The sequence below is a fragment of the Pipistrellus hanaki genome, assembly GCF_964339955.1.
Source record: "Pipistrellus hanaki genome assembly, chromosome: 9".
NCBI lineage: Eukaryota > Metazoa > Chordata > Mammalia > Chiroptera > Vespertilionidae > Pipistrellus > Pipistrellus hanaki.
In genome coordinates, this window is record NC_140511.1 from 66,876,889 (window position 1) to 66,898,800 (window position 21,912).

Sequence of the window (21,912 nt, forward strand, 5' to 3'; positions counted from 1 at the left end):
AGCTGCCTCTTGCACACCCCCTACTGGGGATATGCCCGCAACCAAGGTACATGCTCTTGACCGGAATCGAACCCGGGACCCTTCAGTCCCCAAGCCGACGCTCTATCCATTGAGCCAAACCCAACCGGCACTCTTTTAGTGCACAGGTCCATGCCCAGCCAACTGACCACACTGGCCAGGGTGCTCCTCCTACCTTTTAAGCAGCTGGCCAGTCAGCTGGGAAGTTAATTTTGTTTATTTTATTTATTTCAGCTGTTCATTATTGGCCTATCTTCTGGTCTTTGAAAACTGGGGTCATTAGAATCTTTTTTGATAGGTTCAAAGCTATCTGGGTTTGGAAGAGCCCCCTTTTTTGAGAAATCTCAAAGGTATTCAGGTTGTGGGAAGCTTGGTGGATAATTGCTTATCCCTAGATATCTATGTTTATCAAACTGCAAGAGGGAGATGTAAGTACACATCAAATATGCCACTTGATATTTATTTAGCCCTCAAAATGAAAACACACATTGCCTGAATTAAAGCTGATGCAGTTTTCCTTTGGTTCTCTTGGTATTAGAGTTGGATATAAGCTTGTCTAGTCTAGCTTATAGACTCTGCAAGTTACTCTGTAACTGTTCATTGTCACCAGAACTCATGCTTCTTACCAGTGTAGCTACCATATGAGGGAGGAACTGAAGTTGTAGTAGAGTACAGGAGCATTTTATGCTTTGCTATTATCATGAGCTCGTATATATGAGCAAATGTGTGCTTAATATAGCTGCTTCCTGGAATGGAATCTAGGTATTTTTTGTAATTATTTTGTAATGCAAATCCCTTTATTTTGGCAAGTATAAGGAGATAACAAGAAGTATTAAACTTTATTATTTTAATCTCTTTGAAAGTTTTGCAAGTCTCTAGGGTGAAGTGGGTACCTAAGTAATCTGACATTAAGTATTGATTGCTATAAGTTTATACACGTTTCCTTTTCTCAGCATAATCTCTGTGCATGTCTTTGTCTCTTTCTTCTTCTGTTTTCAGTCTGGTGAGATTTGATCCTCTTGGACACTACTTACTTACAGCAATTGTTAACCCCTCTAATCAGCAGGTAAGTTAGTCAGCATTCCAACTCCATCTAAATTATGGCTTATTTTCTAAACTAGTGTTCTAATTCTGATTGTATTAGACTTTAATTTTCAATGCCCAAGTGTTTCTCTCCAGTCAGTATTCAAAACTAGTTTCAGATTGTATACAGAGTTATAGCCATAATCATAACAGGGTATCAATTCCGAAACCCAAGTGATTCCATCATTAGAAGTAACTAGGCAGTATTGGATAGATTGTCATTCATGTGCCTCTGGCTGTTTAACATTTTGCTTTCCCTCACTGCCTCTGTGTTATGAAGTTGTCTTTTTTAAGAGAATTGGTTTGCCAGCTGTACTCATTCAGAAATGTTGCTAATTGGAAGGGAATACTTTTAATACCATATGATGATTCTGAGTCTGAAGCCAGTTCTCAGCACTTCAGAGGTGGAGTTGTTGCTTGTCTGTGAAATTTTTCTTGGATGATTATCAATAATTTTCTTGATTTACCTGGAGGTTCTACCTAACTGTCTTGCTCTGCCTCCATCCCACCTTGGTCCATGCTGCAGGGTGATGATGAACCAGAGATCCCCATAGATGGAACAGAATTATCTCACTACCGACAGCGAGCCCTCCTGCAATCACAGCCAGTTCGTCGGACGCCTCTCCTCCACAATTTCCTGCACATGCTGTCCTCTCGCTCCTCTGGCATCCAGGTGGGAGAGCAAAGCACAGTGCAAGAGCCTGCTACCCCCTCACCCCTACCGCCTCCCCCTCAGCCCTCCATGGAGCGCCCCAGGACTTCCGCTTACATCAGGCTCCGACAGCGGGTCAGTTACCCCACAGCTGAGTGCTGCCAGCACCTTGGGATCCTGTGCCTTTGCAGCCGCTGCTCTGGCACTCGAGTTCCTTCCCTCTTGCCACACCAGGACAGTGTTCCCCCTGCTTCTGCCAGGGCTACTACCCCTTCCTTTTCTTTTGTACAGACCGAGCCCTTCCATCCCCCGGAGCAGGCCTCATCAACGCAGCAGGACCAGGGCCTCCTGAACCGGCCGTCTGCCTTCAGTACAGTCCAGAGCAGCACTGCCGGCAACACGCTCCGCAACCTCAGCCTGGGTCCCACCCGTCGCTCCTTGGGAGGCCCTTTGTCTAGCCACGCTTCTAGGTATCACCGAGAAATCGCTTCCGGTCTGACAGGATCTGAATGGACCCGGACAGTGCTCAATCTGAACTCCCGCTCTGAGGCGGAATCCATGCCCCCGCCCAGGACCAGTGCCTCTTCGGTGACTTTGCTGTCTGTGCTGAGGCAGCAGGAAGGTGGCTCTCAAGCATCTGTGTACACTTCAGCCACAGAAGGGAGGGGTTTTCCAGCTTCAGGGTTGGCAACTGAGTCGGATGGAGGGAATGGCTCCAGCCAAAACAACTCAGGCAGCATTCGCCATGATCTTCCATGTGACCTGAGACGCTTCTTTTTGGAGTATGACCGGCTTCAGGAGCTGGACCAGAGCCTGAATGGGGAACCCCCCCAGACCCAACAGGCCCAGGAAATGCTCAATAATAACATTGAATCTGAGAGGCCAGGCCCCTCCCACCAGCCCACCCCACACAGCAGTGAGAATAACTCCAACCTGTCTCGTGGTCATCTGAATCACTGTCGTGCTTGCCACAATCTGCTAACCTTTAACAACGATACCCTGCGTTGGGAAAGAACCACACCTAACTACTCCTCTGGCGAGACCAGCTCCTCCTGGCAGGTCTCCAGTACTTTTGAGGGCATGCCATCGAGTGGCAGCCAATTACCACCTCTTGAGCGGACTGAGGGCCATACGCCCAGCTCCAGCAGGCTGGAGATGAGCAGCTCTGCTAGTCCGCAGGAGGAGAGAACTGTGGGGGTGGCCTTCAATCAGGAGACAGGCCACTGGGAAAGAATTTACACCCAGTCCAGCAGAACTGGAACTGTATCACAGGAGGCCTTACATCAGGATATGCCTGAGGAAAGCTCTGAGGAAGATTCACTCAGGAGGTAAGCAGGTGCTTCCTGTCCTTTCTTACATCCCTTACTTTTCTCCTTATATCTCTTCCTTTAGTCTTACAGCTGTTGTGGCTGGATCTGGAGTGTCTGACACCCATGCATTTGGTTCGGCTCTCCCTGCTTCCATTGCATCTTCTTGGAAAGTCTTGCTCTGTTGGCGGAGGGAAGATAGGGCCTAGCGGTATGAGTCAGTTGGCTCTGCTAGCTCCTTTTCTGGTTAAGCTCTTGTGACCTTTAACCTTAAAGAAGAGTGTAGATTAGGTTAGAGGACCATGAGGAGTTGAAGAGGAGATAGAACCATTGACATCCTCTGCCTTTTTTACCTTCTTGAAGGATTGTATATTCAGAGCTAGTTATTGTGAAACAAGAAAATGTCCCAGTATGTCTAGAAATTAGTAGTAAAAGAGAACCCTGCTTGGGACAGATTAGTATATTGACTCTTGTGTTGCTTTGTGTTCATGTCTTAAATCTTATCTTTTGGAGCAATGCAGCTTGACAGAAAGGAAAATAATATATATGTTGAAGATAGTTCATAATTTTTGAGATAAATATGTTTTTTGGACAGCAAGTTAGTTGCTTAGTTAAGATTTTTTGAGTAGATCTTCCAGATGGACATAACCTTGGGGTGGGGAAAAAGAAGAATGCATAGATGGAAGGGTTCTCCATACTCATATCAGCATCTCAGGCAGCTGTTTTATGGAAGAACTGAGTGGGTATCCATTTGTTCAAATGTGGCTGTGTGTGCATCTATCTTGATTTATTAGGGTCTTCTTTCTGCAATTCTGTAAAGGTCAAATCTAGTGTAATCACCAACTCTCAGAATCTGCCTTTTGGATCCAAGCAGCATATTGCTCTGCATCCTGAAATTTCTCTGACATATTTCTGACAAATTTCAGAAGGGAGGGAATATGGATTGTGCATATAATGTACTTGTTATTTTGGGAGGATGCTTCAGAGAGTTGATAAGGATTTGTTGAATGGTTACAGTTGTTCCAGAACTGTCCTAGGCACTGTGGGAAACCCAAAAGAAGCAAATACCCGGTTTTTGCCCACTGGGAGTATACATTGTTATTGTAGAGGCAAGACTTATTTACATGCAAGTATATAAAAAAATGTAGAGAACGGAATGCTTTATTGTATGTTACTGAGGTTAAATGTAGTTTTAATTTCAGAAAAAGGGAAGAATCAAAGAAAGCTTTACAAAATCAAGTCTTGAAAGATGGGTGGGATTTAGAGAGAGAGAGAGAGCTTTTTTATTTTAGGGGAACCGTCCATACTAGGGGAGGAAGGACATGATGTATGCAAGACAGTAGGTGGTTCTTAAAGGGAACAGGGAAACTTGGTTGGACATTAAAAAAAAAATAAATAAATAAAAAAAATAGAGGTTGTTTGCTATGCCCCTGTGATTGAGGCCAGTTCTGAATTAACATTTCCAAAATTCCGGCTTTGGAATATTTTACCTTACATCTGGAGCCTTGGATTCTGTTCTTCCTCTTTGTCAGGAGAGCTGAGAAGGTAGCTAGCAAGCACAGTTCCTGACATATAGAAGGCATTCAAAAAGTTTATTAAAGGTAGCCACAAAGGGACTGTCTTCATTTACTGCTTTGAAAGCCTACCAGTGCACGTTTCCATAGCAACAATGGGCTTCTGCTCAGCCTTTGTCCACCCTCTTCCAACAGGACCTCTTTATTGTTGTTCTGAGAAATACCTAAGTGGTTTAAAAAGAAATACCTGACTGGCTTAAAGTAAACTCTGCTATTAGATAATAGAGATATCACTTACTGAGGGCCTACTATGTGTTAGGTACCATGTTCTTGCTTTGCATGAATTATTTCTATTTCCCAAAACAACTTTGTGCAAGGCAGGTATTAAATTTTCCATCTTACAGTTGAAGAAAGTGAGGCTTAGGAGAGTTCAGTGTCTTGTTAAAGGTCCCATAATAGGTCAAGTAGGGATTTGATCTCTGGTTTGATGACTAAAGATTTTTCCAAGCTGCCCTCCATGATATATTCCTAATGGGATAACCTCATTTTTAGGCAAACCATTTTTTTATTTATTTTCCTTTCTCTTAACTTTTTATTATGAAAATATTTAAACATATAAAAATGAAAAGTATAATAAACATGATTTCAAAACATTAATATTTGGCAGCCTTCTTTGATTTTTGTCCCCTATCCAATCCTCCACGTAGATGTTATATAATTTTGTCTGAAAATAATCCATCGTGTATCTCTAGAGAAATGCTATCCAAGAAAACTTTCTAAATGATGAGATATTCTATATATGTGCTGTTCAGGACAGTAGCCACTAGCCAAATGTGGATTCTGTTCTTCCTCTTTGTCAGGAGAGCTGAGAAGTTAGTAAACACAGTTTCTGGCATATAGAAGCCATTCAAAAAGTTTGAAATGCAGCTAATGTTATCTGAGGATCTTCATTTAAATTTTAAAAATTTAATTTAAATGTAAGTAGCCATATGTGACTAAAATATTAATGATTACTTCTTAATAAAGCAGGCCGATTTAAAATCCAGAAACTGTCCCAATCAGTTGGATAAGCATTGTCCCAGGCACCAAGAGGTCAACAAATTGATTCCCAGTCAGGGCACATGCCAGCTTGTGGTTATACAGGAGGTAGCTGTTCGATGTTTTCATCTCAGGGATGTTCCTATCTCTCCCCCCCCCCCCCCTCTAAAAAATCAATTAAAAACCCATTTAAGTAAATAAAATCCAGAAACTGCCCTTGCTGGGTGGCTGAGTTGGTTGGAGCATCGTCCTGTACACCCAAAAGGTTTGGGTTCGATTCCCAGTCAGGACACATACCTGGGTCACTGGCCTGATCTCTAGGCGGGCATATGCAGGAGGCAAATGATTGATGTATCTCTCTCTAAAATCAATAAAAACATATCTTCGGGTGGGGATTTAAAAAATAAAATAAAATCCAGAAACTATTGAGGATCTACCAAAAATTTTTGTAGAGAAAAAGTACTATGTTTGTGGTTTAAATAAAGTTCTACCCTGTTTCCCCGAAAATAAGACAGTGTCTTATATTAATTTTTGCTCCCAAAGATGCGCTAGGTCTTATTTTCAGGGGATGTCTTATTTTTCCATGAAGAAGAATACGGTACACATTTATTGTTAAATGAAAATAAAGGAAACTTATTACTTTATATGGTACGGTAGTACGGTAGTTGTCAACACAAACCAGACAAACCGTGAATCCTATAGTATCAAGAATTTACTCATTTATTCAATGACAATCATGTCATCATCTTCTGGAACATCATAACAATCCAATTCCTGAATTTCCTGGTGAAATTCTTGTGACTCCATTTCTTTCAGAATCAGTGGACCAAATCTCTCATGTTTAGCAATAGCACTGTCTTTAAATGAGTACTTTTTGTCAAGGTAGCCTGCTCGCAGTGCATTTGCAATGTAACTGTCAATGATTTTCTCCCATGAATTCTTCACCCAAGTCACAACTTCTTGCATTTTAGGTTTCACAAAGTTTACGGTAAATTAATTTTCATTCTGAGACAGAGCCTAGGGGGGCCTTATTTTCGGGCGATGCCTTATATTTCACTCAGAAGGAAACCTGTAAGTAGGTCTTATTTTCAGAGGATGTTTTATTTTCGGGGAAACACGGTAGCATTTAAAAATGTATATTGTAGAAAATGAAGTCCCTTGTCATCTTGTAAACAATTTTACATATATGCTTTAAAAAATCGAAAATTTTAGAAATGCATGGTTATTGTAAAATTGTATATTAATACTGTTAGTTACATTATTTAAGGAGTCACTTTTAGATGAGCTAAGATGAGGTATACCATGAATGCTGATATTGTACTAAAAAATGAGGTATATTTTAAAATTTGTAAGTGTACACCCTTTATAGAAGGGCCACCACTTCTTCATAAATTGAGTGGCTACATTATAGTATAAGTCACTAAGACAAACAGGTGCTAATTGGCGTCTTCTACTTTTAAAGAGCTGTGACATTATTGAGCTGATTATCACAGTACAGTACAAACCCTTGCTTGATTTCCCCAGCAGGTGTCAGTGTTGGGCTGCTGCTACCACTAGTCCAGAATGGTAGGGGGGTAAAGAAGGTGTACACAGACTACTTGAAGGGAGAGGTTTATTCTCTGGTCTTGTAGTTGGGGGAGAGACTAAAGAGGCTTGTTTTGATCCTTGATGTCTCTGATAGAATTAATATTGTTGCAAATAGTTTGAATATTAAGCAGTAGAGTGTATTTTAGTGTAGATCTATGTTGCAAAGACCCATGAGACATGTGGCCCCGCCGGTACCAAGTTTGACATTCTTGTCAGGGATCCCAGTTAGGGAAGTTCACTGTTAAATCCCAACAATTGAGAGATCAAAATTGGACTGTCTTCCTCAAATAAATTGTTTTTTCATTCTTTTTCTAGATAGGGAATGCCTAAGGCCTTAGGTCTAAAGTGTTTAAGATTGAGTATATTTTGAGAACTGTTGTTTTTGATTTTTACCTTTCCCTTATGACTAGTGAAGATTGGGGAGGACATTGGTTATAGCATAAAATTTGGCCTAAAACATCAAAGATTAGAGTTGGAAGCCCTCATTGATATCTAAGGGTTTTTTTTTTGTTTTGTTTTGTTTGTGTGTGTGTGTGTGTGTGTGTGTGTGTGTGTGTTTAAAGACTTTTGTAAGGGGATTGCTTAGGAATTTGGAGCAATTTGAAGCCTTTTGAAGCTTCATAGGTCCACTAATTTGTTTGATCCTTTAGCTCTGCTCACATGGGGATGCTCCAGGGAACTTTTAGCAGAAACATCATTGATAGAAATAAATGGATATGTCTGCAGGGCTAGTTGTAAGTTCACAGAGGGAGAAGGAATCAGAAATTAGGAAGATACCAGTTTTCTCAGCTTGATTATAATACAGAGAGGGATCCAATTTGAATATTTTTATTGTTGTTAATCTAACCTGAGGATATTTTCCATTGGGAGAGAGAGATAGAAACATCAGTGATGAGAGAGAACCATTGATGAGCTGCCTCTTGCACATCCTCTAATGGGGATCGAGCCCACAACCCAGGCATGTGCCCTTAACTGGAATCAAACCAAGGATCCTTCTGTTGGTAAGCTGATGCTCTTAACCACTGAGCCAAAACAGCAAGGGCTTCTTGTTGGTTTTTCGAGAGAGTGGAAAGGAGAGGGAGAGACAGAGAGAGCCCTCACCGGGGCCAGAAATTGAGCCTGCAACCAAGGTACATGTCCTTGACCGAAAATGAACCCAGAACCCTTCAGTCCGAGGGCCAATCACTGAGCCAAACTGATTAGGACCAACTTGTGTACTTTTTTGTGTGTGTCACTGGCCTAACTGGCTTAAGGGGTTTATTTATCTAAAATCCCTCCCAATTTCTTTGGATGGGGAGTATACATAGTTTATTATTCAAAATCTAGCACAGCTGTCACCCTTTCCTTCAGGAAACCTTCCCTGTCTGTCGAATTAATCACTTCCTCTTCTTTGCTGCTTGTGTAGTGTACTACGTATATATGAAATTGCACCTATGGCAGAAAGTATTTGTTTTCCTTTCCACCAAAAAGCTCTCTAAAGGCAGTGGCTATGCCTGTTGTACTTAGAATACCTGGCACATAGTAGGTGCTCATTAAATGGTAGTTGAGTTGAACAAATGGGATTGAAATGACATCCCCTATGATTCGATATGCAGTGTAATCCTTTTTGTCCTTTTTAGTAAAAAAGAAAAAAAATAACTTGATAGTAATTTTTAGTTTTATAGAGAGTCGTTGGCTCAAAAAGTACGTGTTGAATAAATGCAGCTGCATTGCCTTGAGCCGTGGTTGGCAAACTCAGTCAACAGAGCCAAGTACCCTCCGTACAACAATTGAAATTTCTTTTGAGAGCCAAATTTTTTAAACTTAAACTTCTTCTAATGCCACTTCAAAATAGACTTGCGTAGGCCATGGTATTTTGTGGAAGAGCCACACTCAAGGGGCCAAAGAACCACATGTGGCTCGAGAGCCGCAGTTTGCCGACCACAGGCCTAGAACAGCGGTCGCCAACCTTTCGAACTTCCTGGACCACTAGTGGTCTGCTGACTACCGATTGGGCCTAGAGTACATGGAAGACACCTTCTATAACTTGAGCTCAGAAGACTGAGAACTTATTCCTCTGTTTCAACTTGTATATTCGTTGTCCTGAAGGTGAGAGTCAGTGAGTGTGTCAGAGTTAAATAGGCCTTAAATATGTGGATGACGAATTGCTAAATCCTAATATATAAAAAGCCAGGGGCCATCACGACCAAAAACAACCGGACAGACTACTGAACATCAGGCTTTGTGGGTGACCAGGCAGACAGGGGGGTTAGTGAGGGACGAGCAAACGACTGAACAACAGTTCAGTTGACTGAACAAACAACTGAACAAACGACTGCATGGGGCAACCAGGCCAGCGGGGTGGGGGAGGGCAGTTAGGGGCAACCAGGTTGGCAAGGGGGGGAGGGCAGTTGGGAGTTACCAGGCCAGCTGGGGAGGCAGTTAAGGACGATCAGGCTGGCAGGGGGCGGGGGTCCAGTAGAGGCGATAAGGCAGGCAGGCAGGCAGATGAGCAGTTAGAAGCCAACAATCCCATATTGTGAGAGGGATATCCGACTGCTGGTTTAGGCCTGATGCCAGGAGTCGGGCCTCAACTGGCAGTCGGACATCCCCCGATGGGTCCTGGATTGGAGAGGGTGCAGGGTGGGATGAGAGGACACCCTCCCCCCATGCATGAATTTTGTGCACTGAGACTTTAGTAAATAAATAAAATAAAACCTCTTAGTAGCATATTTACAACAAAGCCTTGCCACCTCTCCAACTATGATGGTATATTACTGAAACTGTTCAGAAGGAAGAGGCTGAAAAATTTACAGTGAGCAAGGGGTCATAAATGGAAAATTTGAGGTGCCTATTTTTTCTACTTACAAAATTAATACAAATTCAAGAATCCAAACATTACAGAAATGTGTGATATATAAACTAAATGTCCTCAACATTGTTAACCACTGTTAACAATTTGTGTTAATGCCAGAAATTTTTTCCTTTATTTGTAAAAATGGGATCTATCATACTAAATCTTCTGTCCATCACTTATTTATACTTTTCAGTTACTATATTGGACATTTTTCCATGTTGATCTATCTAGATCTGTTATATTCTTTTAACAATGGCATAGTGTTCCCACAATTGGATGCACCATAATTAAACATGTTCTCAGTTTGTAGGATCTGGGTTGTTTCTGTTTTTTGCTTTCACAAACAATGCTGCAATTCCTTGTGTACTTGTGCAGGTGTTTCTAGAGAGGAAGAACTTTTAGAAGCATAGTTGATAGGGCCAAAGAGTATGAATATTGTTAAAGATAGATGAAGGTTTAATTGTATAGTATTCATTCTTACTCTTTTAAGATGTGTAAAATGCCCTTTTCTATTTATTTTAGTGGACATAATTTTATAGGTATTCATAATTTCATAGATTTGGGGCTCCTAATGCTGTGGGTTTTTTTCTTCTTCTTTCTTTTCCTATAAGATTTTAAGGTTCTCAGAAGTAAATTCTAACACTGAGTTTTTCAGGTCTGTGTTCTTCAAGATTGAGAAGGACTTACTTATGTTTTAGTAATTCTGAATATCTGCCACTTGGAGATGTTTGCTTATTTTTCTTCTCAACAGCCTTATATGAGGGAGATATAACAAACTGGCTCCATTTATGGCATTCTCTGCTTACTGACTTTGGGCCACATATAGTCTTCTGGGTCTTGTTAAATGATTGGGAGAATCCAGATATCTCTTACCCCACTATAAGTCAGTAACAGTTAGATATTTGATTTATTTGTCGTTTGGAGTATTTAGAAAACTAATTTCTCTCTTTGGCAATATGAGAATGAGGATAGGGTGGAATAGAGAGGTATCATTGTGGTTAATCTTTTTCACCTTTACTGCTCATCTGCCCAACCTGAACCTTTTTGAACTCTGTGTAATCCCTACTTATATTCTCTCTAAGGGTTGGCAAAGTTTTTCTGTGAAAGGACAAGATAGTAAATATTTTAGGCTTTGTAGGCTATACAGTCTCTGTTGCAATATTGAACTTTGCCCTTGTAACATGAAAGCAACCATAGACAATATGTAAATGAATGAGCGTGGCTGTGTTCCAATAAAACTTTATTTTTGGACACGTTATTTTCATATAATTTTCACGTGTCATGAAATAGTCTACTTTTGATTTATTTATTTATTTTTTTAAGCTATTTAAAAATATAAAAACCATTCTTAGCTTGTGGGCTGTGCAAAAACAGGCAGCAGGCCAGATCTGGCTGACAGACAGTGGTTTACCAATCCTTACTTTATGTGAATGTGATTTGGAAGAGAGTTAGGTGCGATAGTAATAGAAGGTATGATAATTAGGGCCCAGAAGAACTAGGTAAGGGGCTCCTCTCCATCTACTTTGGACAAGATGTCCTAAGTATTGGCCTCACCTGAGAATATTTTTCCATTGATCTTTTAGAGAGAGTGGGAGAGAGAGGGCGAGACAGAAAAACATCGATGTGAGAGGAAGACATAGATTAGTTGCTTCCTGCATGCGCCCCAACCAGGGCCCAGGCTAGGGAGGAGCCTGCAGCCAAAGTACGGTGTGCCCTTTGCTTGTCTGCAGGCCTATGCTCTATTCCCTGAGCCAAAGTATTGTTTTTGGTTTTTGTTTGTTAAATATATTTTCTTGATTTTTTATAGAGAGGAAGGGAGAGGGATAGGAAGTTAGAAACATAGATGAGAGAGAAACATTGATCGGCTGCTTCCTGCACACCCCTACTGGGGATGTGCCCGCAACCAAGGTAAGTGCCCCTTGACCAGAATCGAACCTGGGACCCTTCAGTACGCAGGCTGACGCTCTGTCCACTGAGCCAAACCGGTTTCGGCTAAAGTATTGGTTCTTGAAAGACTGTTAAAATTTTTTTAAATTGATTTTTTGCAGAAAGGAAAGGAGAGGGGGAGAGAGTTAGAAACACTGATGAGAGAGAAACATCAGTCAGCCGCCTCCTGCACACCCCCTACTGGGTATGTGCTTGCAACCAAGGTACATGCCCTTGACCATAATCTAACCTGGGACCCTTAAGTCCGCAAGCGAACACTCTGTCCATTGAGCCAAACCGGTTAAGGCTTGAAAGACTATTTTGATGGTTAAGAGCAGGCATACTAGTAAGTGCATAAAGAGCTTCTTGTTTCCTATACTATTTGTCTGGGGAATTGTTTGTAGCTGGGGAGAATGCACACCTCTAGGTCCTCCAGGGCAGTATGCCTGACAGGCAGCCCTTCCCCAACTGCAGGTCAAATTAGTGCCTGTCAGGCTGATCTAAATTATCCCCCATCATCCCTCTCTTTGAAGCAAAATGGTGTAGAACAGGCTGTGTGCTCTGTAGTTGCTCTGAGAAGTGGAAAAGATGTAATCACTTCTGTCATCTCAGAGTGCTGGGGTGCTACAGGGACAACAGTGGGATCCATATGTGTGCTGCAAATACATTGGGAGTAGTTTCCCATGTACTCATTATTCCCCTTCAGATCGCCCTCTCTACTGTATTTATTTAGAGTTGTGCTCTAAAGGGTGCGTTGGAGGTTTTGCTAAGACAATAACATCAGGTGTATGGAGTTTTGTTTTCATAATATATTTTTCTTATTGTAATTAGTCCCAGCTCAGTAGAACTGTGCAGGTAGCTTCCCTTCATCTTCTTGGGTTTGTTATATCTATATGGGTAGAGTGAGAATCCAGCACATCCTTCTTGGGAGTAGTATTCCTGAAAACGTTTCCATGTGCACGACTTTGGCTTTGGTGTGTGAGCCTGTTATGTTAGCCCAGAGAGTGCAAAGCAACCTTCAGGTATGTTTGTTTGGCCCGTATAAGGTTTCTATAATTTCACTTTTCCCCCACACAAATACAGATTTCTGGATTCTATTGGAAAACATGGAAGGATCTGGCTTTTACTCCCTGAAATAGCAATAAGCAGGAGTTGAGTAGTTATCCCTTTACTCAAGGCCTGGACTTTCTTTGTAACTTAACCTGCACGAGGCTGACTTTACTTAATTCCCATTTCATGTTGGTTACCATTCCATTAGTTCAAGCAAAAAGTGTTGGTGTTTATGTGTAAGCAAGAATCTCCTGGGTGCCCTATCATTTGGCTCCACCAGGGGGAGGCACTGGACATGGCAATACCCTCTCCTGTACCCATTACATCCTGCCTAATTCATCCACAAGGGGCTGTCCTCCTGCTGGAGGCTGACATGCTGACAGCCCCCTCAACGGAGAAGCTGCCTGACTTTTTAATAGCAACAATTAATAAACTCCTCCTCTGTTTCCAAAGAGGGAAAGTGGAGGTGCCAAGCTCTTTGCTGGCTAGGGTGCACTTTAGTGAGCAGATCTCTGTTATGTCAGGTTATGCAGCATGAAAGCAGCCATCCTTTAATGATGAACTATGTGAAATAAAATATTAGAGAAGAATGCTTGCATCTCTCCCTGGTTAGGCTGTATCAGGACAATTCCATTCTGACGTATCTGATGTGAGCAGAGTGTCTTGGACAGAGGGGTGGGTTCCAGTGAAAAGGATGCTTGATTTGAGTGTCACCTGCTAGAAAATGAAAAGTCAATTTAGAGAAGGAGTAGGAAATTTTAATGATAAAGGAATAAAAGACTGAAAGTATGGCCTTGTTATAGAAAGAGAATTGCAGCTTGTTAATAACATTGTGCCCCTTTTCCTTTGCTGCATCAGAGGGTTTGAGTGTCAAACTTTTTGTCTCTTTTAATTTTCCTCCCCTACACATGTCCACATATATTTCTCAGTTTTTCCCTATCTCCCTGCTATCACCATTTTCCTTCAGCAAAATAGCTTATATTTATTTTCTTTGTTCTGATGGCAGATAAAACCCATTTGCATTTTTAATTTTCCTTTTGTTTTTCCTTTTTAATTTTAAGGAATATTATTCTAAAGCAAAAAACATTAATAAAACCATAGGTCTATTCCAAGGTTTCTCAGTGTCTTCTGTAACATTCCATTCAGGAGGTAGAAAACCACAAAGTCCTTCCTTGAGGACAGGTGTAGATGGAAAGTAATATTGCATTACTGAACTGTACAGAATACAAACTGTGAAGACAGAGAAACACAATTATTTTATTTCCCATTCCCCAGGTCACTTTTGTTGAAGAACTTCTCACTTAACATCGTAGGAACTATCTTGTTGAGATCTGCCACTGTGATCTACCAGTGATGAGCCTTTTCCAGTTAGGGTAATGATGTGGTGCTACCTTCATTTATCTGTGAGATAGCTTAAAGGATAAATCCTCAGTATCACAGATCATCTGTTAGAGAAGTTGTGCACATAATTATTTTTCTATCAAGATCCTCCAACTTAACAATTTTTAAGTAGTTAAAATATAATTGAAGTCACATGTGTACCATACCTGGAACTACACACAAACATACTCTATTCACAAATGTTTAGCTTTATAGCAACCTTGGGACAGTCAATGGCACAGTCACATTTTTAAAAATCAAGAGAAGTAAACACAACAAGGGCTTTTGTACAATGGCAGAAAGTTCTGTTCCTGGTAGTAGTCAGGAAATAATTGACTAAAGAAATAGGTTCATGGAGAGGCATAATCTAGAATCTAAGTAACAGAAAAATAGGATACTTGAAAAAGTCATACAAATCCTATCAGAGTCTATTATTTTACTTTGATAGTTTTTTATTCAAAAGTTTTTATTTTTATTTATTTATTTTTTACTGTGACAAATATTTTAAGTTCAACTTAGGATGAGTCACCACTGAAGTACTTTTCAAAACTTACTAGCATGAAAAATGTTCTAGACTACAGGATGTCCAGGGCCCCTTCTAGAATTTGATTACTTTTGAAGATGAATAGCTATTTTCAAAATACCTTAAAAATCAATGAAAAATGGAGGGAAAGTCTAATGTAAATTGTGTCTTATCACCAGTGCTACATACTTTTGTAGCTTTCCAGCACCAAAATTCGATCTGCAGCTTAGGAATAGACTTTAAATTCATAACGCACGCACATTGATCAGAAGATGAGAAATCCTCCAAACTTAGATATAATCGTGAACATTTGTTGCTTTGAGATTATAATGAATTCTTTAAAGATTGCAAACGTTGCCATTAGGCATTAGGCATGTATAATAGGGCGGGGCAAATCTGTCCCGGACAAATGCATAGCGATTGGATGGAATAACGTGTTTATAAAAAAAACAAAAAACCGGTAAAGCTTCTGAAGTGTAGCAGGCACTGAATAAAAGTTTGGCCGGATCTGTTCTCATAAGAAATGGCTGACTCGTTCCAAACCTTCCCTCCACTCCAGTGGAGTGATCCGGACAGGATCCTAGTGCAAAGTTAAAACAAGTTCCAGGGAAAGATCGAAAGAAAGAAGTTGGGTTGACCCTTGTTTGAGGTCGAGGCAGAGGAACAGAAGCCTTAAAACCAGGGGGGGGTGCGGGAGGGTGGGGTGAGGGGGTGGGGGCTTGGAGATGTGTCTGGAGACGTGAGGATGCCCAGCCGGGTGGGACCAGGGCGGGATTCCGACAGGAGCGGGGCACCCGACCCCCTGGAGGGCGGACTTGGGCCTCGCGTCCACTTACCAGGCCAGGCCCAGGCTCACGCCCAGCGACAGCAGGCTCCCGCCGGTCCGGGTGTCCACCCAGCCCTCGCTTGCAGCGGCCTGCGCCTCGTCGCTCTTCCCGCCCGCACTCCGCTTCCCGGGATCCCGGGATCCGCGGGCGCGCCCTTGGGCCCCGACTTCTTCCGGCTCTTCACTTTGGACATGTCTGGAGGTCCCGAGGACAGCTAATTCCGGGGGGCGGCCCTACACACAGAGGGAGTGGGCTATCCAAACGTTTTTAAAAAACACGCTACCAAAAAACAACCCAAGTTGTTATTTCTTGTTTCCTTAATTAAATATTTTACTCTAAAATTGGTGAAATCATGAGACTATTAGGAAAACTTTTCTAATCACAAGATTTTTTGCAATGGAGTAATTAATTAGTAAGTTCAAAGTGAACCCTGAATTGGATACAGAAATTGGTGAAACAATAATATATTTCCCCAAATCTGAAGAACAGGAGATTTAAGGCAGATGGTAACGTCAAGAAGAGCCAATCAAATATTTAAATAGCACCCTGAAAATGGTTCATAGCAAAAACTAATTTTCTGTTAGCTTTCATCATATGGGTGAAACTATTTTAGTCAGAATAGATGGAGGGTAGGGGTAGAAGTGCCTGGTTAGGCTGTATCAAGACAATTCTACTCTGATATATCTACAAAAGGAAAATGACTTTTTGTGGCTTATCTTCATCAAGGCAGTCTAGTCCCCTCAACTCCATTGTGTGCCTGGGAAAAGATAGTAAAAATACTTCCATAGCAGGGAAAGACTAACAGGAAACTACAAGCTCACTCTGGAGAGATGTGGTAATGTCATGGAAAAGGAGCATGACATGCTGATTTTAACAGATTTTTTTTTCTTTTTTTTTTTAATTATATTTTATTGATTTATACAGAGAGGAATAGAGAGGGATAGAGAGTTAGAAACATCGATGAGAGAGAATCATCGAGCAGCTGCCTCTTGCACACCCCCTACTGGGGATGTGCCCGCAACCAAGGTACATGCCCTTGACCGGAATCGAACCCGGGACCCTTAGTCCCCAAGCCAATGCTCTATCCACTGAGCCAAACCAGTCTCGGCCAGATTTTTTTTTTTACTGGAGGAATTTATTTGTCATGTTTACACCATGGGAAAGTTGGAGGCTCCCCTCCCCCCAAAGATAATTAAATACATGAAAAAAGTATACATTTAAAGTAGGCATTTAAAGTATACATTTAAAGTAGGCAAAAATGGTATATATATTTTCAAAAATATACAAAATAATCTCACTATGAAATGCCTTGATTTGCATGTGACATAGTACATATTTCATATTATCCAGATCCAGTTGCTCTGGTAAACTTCTGTTACATATATTTTAAAATGTCTATTTTAAAAAAATAATCTTATTTTAAGCCAGTTCATAAAACCTGTATTTGTGCACCCATGAATAAATGATCCTGCTTGGTATCTTCTTGGATTCAAGATGCTAAAAGATTAATAAAATGAATTTTTAAAAACTTCAAGTTACAGATAATATATTTTAATAACAAATAATATATTCATGTTTTCTCAATCACACTACTAAAAGTAACATTAATTTATTTTAGATTTCCAGATATAAATACCAGTCAATTGTTGGTTGGCTATTAAATCATAAGTAAATTATTCTGGGTCTGAATATATGGAATGCCTTAACTTTCCTTAGTTCAAATCCTGTAAGTACAAAACCCTGTCCTTTTATTTGCTTTAAGCTGACATACTGACTTTGTAGTCTGTATTTTGTAAGAGAGCAGATACGTAACTGTAGCTCAGAAGAAACCATATAATGTGGCATGGGCTATGATTTCAGTGACACTTATTCTATCTTTATTTGTCCAGACTATTGCTTTCAGCCATGCATTGAGGCCTCTTTCTGTATCAATTTCTAGTGTGTCACCAGCCATCACACAGTCCCAGGCTATACTCCAAGGAGATCACAGCAGTAATAAAATATGAAAGGGCTGGATTCTCTTCTTTCTGTTCTCCACCTACAATAGTAGCATCAAAACAGGACTGACAGGCACAGGCTTCTATCTTCTTCCTTTGGGTCTGTCTGTCTCCATTTGTTAATAAAAGGCAGATTTCCTTTCCAAGTTCAGTAAGCATGGCTTAGACATCTTCTGCTAGAGTCATATTCTGTAAGTGTGTAGATTTCCACAAAAAATAACATTCTTTAGCCAATTTCCTATTGGCCACACCACCCTTTGTTTCTTGAATTGCTTCTTCCCAGTTGGAAGTCCCTAGGTCAGTAATGCATGTATTGTGAGGATGGAAACATTCCTTGCTGAGTTTAATTTGAAGTTTGTCACAAATGATTTCAGCCTCTTTTTTGTAATAATATTTTGATTGTGAGGACTTTACTACCTTTTCTACTTGCTGGGGTCATGTTAATGAGCTTGCTGTCCAGGTCAAAGAAAACAGGTTGCATGCCTAGCCCCATCCTACTTACAGAATATGACAGCGGCGCATGCATAAGGCAGGCCCATGGACTACATTATTTTTGTGTGTGTGTATAATTTAAAAACAAAACAAATTTACCCTCTTATTTTTAAATGTACAGTATTATTTAAGTATATGCATATAGTTGTACAACAGATCTCTAGAACTTTTGTTTTTTGCATTAGAGAAACACTGTATTTATTGAACAATTCATTTTCCTGCCCCTGTCCCCTGGTAACCACCATTCTCTTTTCTTTTTCTATGAGTTTGATGACTTTAGATACTTCATATAAATGGAATCATGCCTATGTCTTTTTGTGATTGGCTTATTTCACTTAGTATAATGTTCTCAAAGATCATCTATATTGTATCATATGATAGGATTTTTAAAATATATATATTTTATTGATTTTTTACAGAGGAGAAGGGAGCGTGATAGAAAGCTAGAAACATCGATGAGAGAGAAACATCAACCAGCTGCCTCCTGCACACCTCCTACTGGGGATGTGCCCCCAACCCAAGTACATTCCCTTGACCGGAATCGAACCTGGGACACTTCAGTCTGCAGGCCAAGGTTCTATCCACTGAGCCAAACTGGTTTCGGTGGGATTTTCTTTTCTTTTTTGAGAGAGTGGAAGGGAGAGGGAGAGACAGAGAGAGAGAGAGAGAAACATCGATGTGAGACACATCGATTGGTTGCCTCCCACGTACCTAGCCTGCAATCTAGGTGTGTGCCCTTGACTGGAATTGAACTCGGGACCCTTCAGTCTGCAGGCAGATGCTCTATCCACTGAACCAAACTGGCTATGGCTATACCACATTTTCTTTATTCATTCATCTGGCTTTATTGTATAACCACAGGCAGGTTAAGTAGCCTCTCTAAACCTCAACTTCCTCAATTGTAAAATTGTGTATTTGGACCGTCCCAGTTGCTCGGTTGGTTGGAAGAACATCTCATGTACCAAAAGGGCTACAGGTTCGATTCCCTATATACCTGGGTTGTGGGTTTGATCCCTGGTCTGGGTGCATATGGGGGAATTGAAGGGGTACAGCTAATTAGTGTTTCTCTCTCACTTTTGTGATTCTTTCTCTCTCCCTCATCCTCTCCCCATGCTCCCTGTGAAGTCAATAAACATATACTTGGGTGAGGACTTTTTTTTAAAGTGTGTGTGAGGATTAAATAGGTTAAACCAGCCAACCTTTCGGACCTCACAGACCACCAGTGGTGTGAGTACCACTTGGTGACTTGCCAAGAAATGCACTCTCTTTTCTCTTTCCATTATTACTCTGCTAAAAAACCAAACAAAACACACACACACACACACACACACACACACCAATAATAAAGCCAAAACAGAGAATCTTTTATTTTGCCATGACATATTCCCTGCAGGTTGTTTTCTTTCTTGTCTGTTATCATTTTTTGGATGTCAGTCTCCATGGGGTATCTGAAATCTCACCATTTAAAATTGGAGTAAACTAAGTACATAAGAATGTGAGGTGCCTTGTAAAGGGACGATAACAAAGGGCTATTGAGGTAGGGCTGGTACAGGTTACTTCCATTAGTCACTTACTGCAGACACACTAGGTTCTATTTTAGAAAGTTGAATAATACAAAACTAGTTTGATCTATAATAGGGGAATGGAATATTCATTTTTCCTGCACTCCTCTGTAGTGATTTGTGCAAAAACAAACAAAAAAAACAACCCCAAAAAACTGGTCCTGCATTGTGATAAGGGAGTACAAATAGCTTTATTTTTTAAAAAAAATATATTTTATTGATTTTTTACAGAAAGGAAGGGGGAGAGAGAGAGAGAGAGAGAGAGAGAGAGCGAGCGAGCTAGAAACATCAATGAGAGAGAAACATTGACCAGCTGCCTCCTACACACCCTCTACAGGGGATGTGCCCGCAACTCAGGTACATGCCCCTGACCGGAATCAAACCTGGGACCTTTCAGTCCACAGGCCGACGCTTTATCCACTGAGCCAAACCGGTTTCGGCTACAGATAGCTTTAATTTCCCAAATTCTAGGGCTACCTTCTGCATGCAGGTCAGAAGTGTTTCAGAAAGATGGAGAGCCTGATTGAGATAGAGAGGAAAGAATAGCAAGTTTTTCGAAATTCAGTTATCCTCCTTACCAATACCAAGATCTCATGCTTTGGACAGACAACTGTGAGCAAGTTTGCACTGAGTTTTATAGTTCAAGGTCTGTTTCCAAATGTCTTGTTTGATGTTTTGCTTTGGTGGCCAAGGTTCCTTTGAGAACAGCTGTGATTACTTTAGGCTTGTAAGCTAACTTCATGGACTTAGTTTGGCTGTTGTGACCAGCTTGAAAGTTCTACAAAAACAGGAACTATTTCCTTTATCTGTTGATGTATAACAAACCACACAACAAAACTTAATGACTTAAAAAAGACAGTTTATTATCTTTCATTGTTCTTTGGGTAGACGGGGCTCAGCCGGGAAGTTCTGTTGGTCTTATTTGGGGTCTGTCTGGAGTTAGACATTTGGAGGTTCAGTTGGGACAATGAAGCCTTTTCCCCTCTTTTAAAAAAAAAAAAAAAAAAAAAAAAATATATATATATATATATATATATATATATATATATATATATATATATTTTATTGATTTTTTACAGAGAGGAAGGGAGAGGGATAGAGAGTTAGAAACATCAATCAGCTGCCTCCTGCACACCTCCTACTGGTGATGTGCCCGCTACCAAGGTACATGCCCCTGACTGGAATTGAACCTGGGACCTTTCAGTTCGCAGGCCGATGCTCAATCCACTGAGCCAAACCGGTTCCTGCAACCTTTTTCTCTCTTAATGTCTCAGGGCTTTCTTTCTTCATGTGGCCTCTCCAGCAGACTTTTTTTTTTTTTTTTTTTTTTAAACAGTTTTCACTTGAGGATATTTTTTTCATTGCTCTTTAGAAAGAGTGGAAGGAAGGAAGGGGGAAAGAGAAAGAGAGAGAGAAACACATCGGTGTGAGACACATCGATTGGTTATCTCCTGCATGTGCCCCTACTAGGGCCTGGGATCGAACCTGCATCCCAAGTATGTGACCTTGATCAGAAATTGAACCTGCAACCCTTCAGTCCACAGGCTGACACTTTAACCACTGGGCAAAACTGGTTAGGGCTATAAGGACTTTTTACACAGGTATCCATTCAGCAGGCATCCAGATCTTTGAGATTATAACCATTAGTGCTAGTGAAAAGAACTTAATTTACTTTCTAATTATAGTAGAAGGGGAAAATGAATAAATACTTAGCATGCTGGGAATTAAATGGCTTCCAGGCTCCACAGAGTTAATCTTCTGGGTGGTATTGATTGACATGCCGGAGGATGTTAATGTGTGATTCTTTTGGGATGTGATTCTTTGGGGAATGGGGGAGCAGAGTGGAAATTGCTGTTTCACTACTAATTGTACTTTAGGTGTCATTTATGACAATTTCATGTTGTCTAGACAGAGGGAAATGGTGGAGAAATTATTTCATGTCTGAAGTCAAATCCTGAGTCCAAATGGAATCAAGAAGGTTGCTGAAGTCAGGAACAGGCTGAAAGGGCAAGTAAACCCCCAGAGGTGAAGTAGTGAAAATCATATGTCACCAAGAGAAGCAGTTCAGAATGAACCCAGGGTGTAAGAAAAGTGGATTTTGTTTTAGCTCGAGGACTAAT

The 21,912-nt window shown here is 40.8% G+C and overlaps 1 protein-coding gene and 1 pseudogene across 10 annotated transcripts in view; one reads left to right on the plus strand and one right to left on the minus strand.

The window, feature by feature from the left end:
* Window positions 1-21,912, plus strand: part of AMBRA1 (autophagy and beclin 1 regulator 1) — a 161,185-nt gene that overhangs the window by 31,570 nt on the left and 107,703 nt on the right. For 4 of the 9 annotated variants that reach the window (XM_084896077.1, XM_084896078.1, XM_084896081.1 and 1 more), the window contains exons 6-8: window positions 1,018-1,084; window positions 1,628-1,774; window positions 2,045-3,081. In XM_084896077.1, coding sequence (XP_084752203.1) covers window positions 1,018-1,084; window positions 1,628-1,774; window positions 2,045-3,081 — 1,251 coding nt within the window. Of the gene's footprint in view, window positions 1-1,017; window positions 1,085-1,627; window positions 3,082-21,912 lie in introns of all 9 variants that reach the window. The other 5 variants (XM_084896074.1, XM_084896076.1, XM_084896080.1 and 2 more) reach the window with 2 other exon arrangements.
* Window positions 17,499-18,231, minus strand: LOC311628685 (N-acylneuraminate-9-phosphatase-like; annotated as a pseudogene). Its single transcript has one exon. The product of its transcript is annotated as an N-acylneuraminate-9-phosphatase-like (transcript).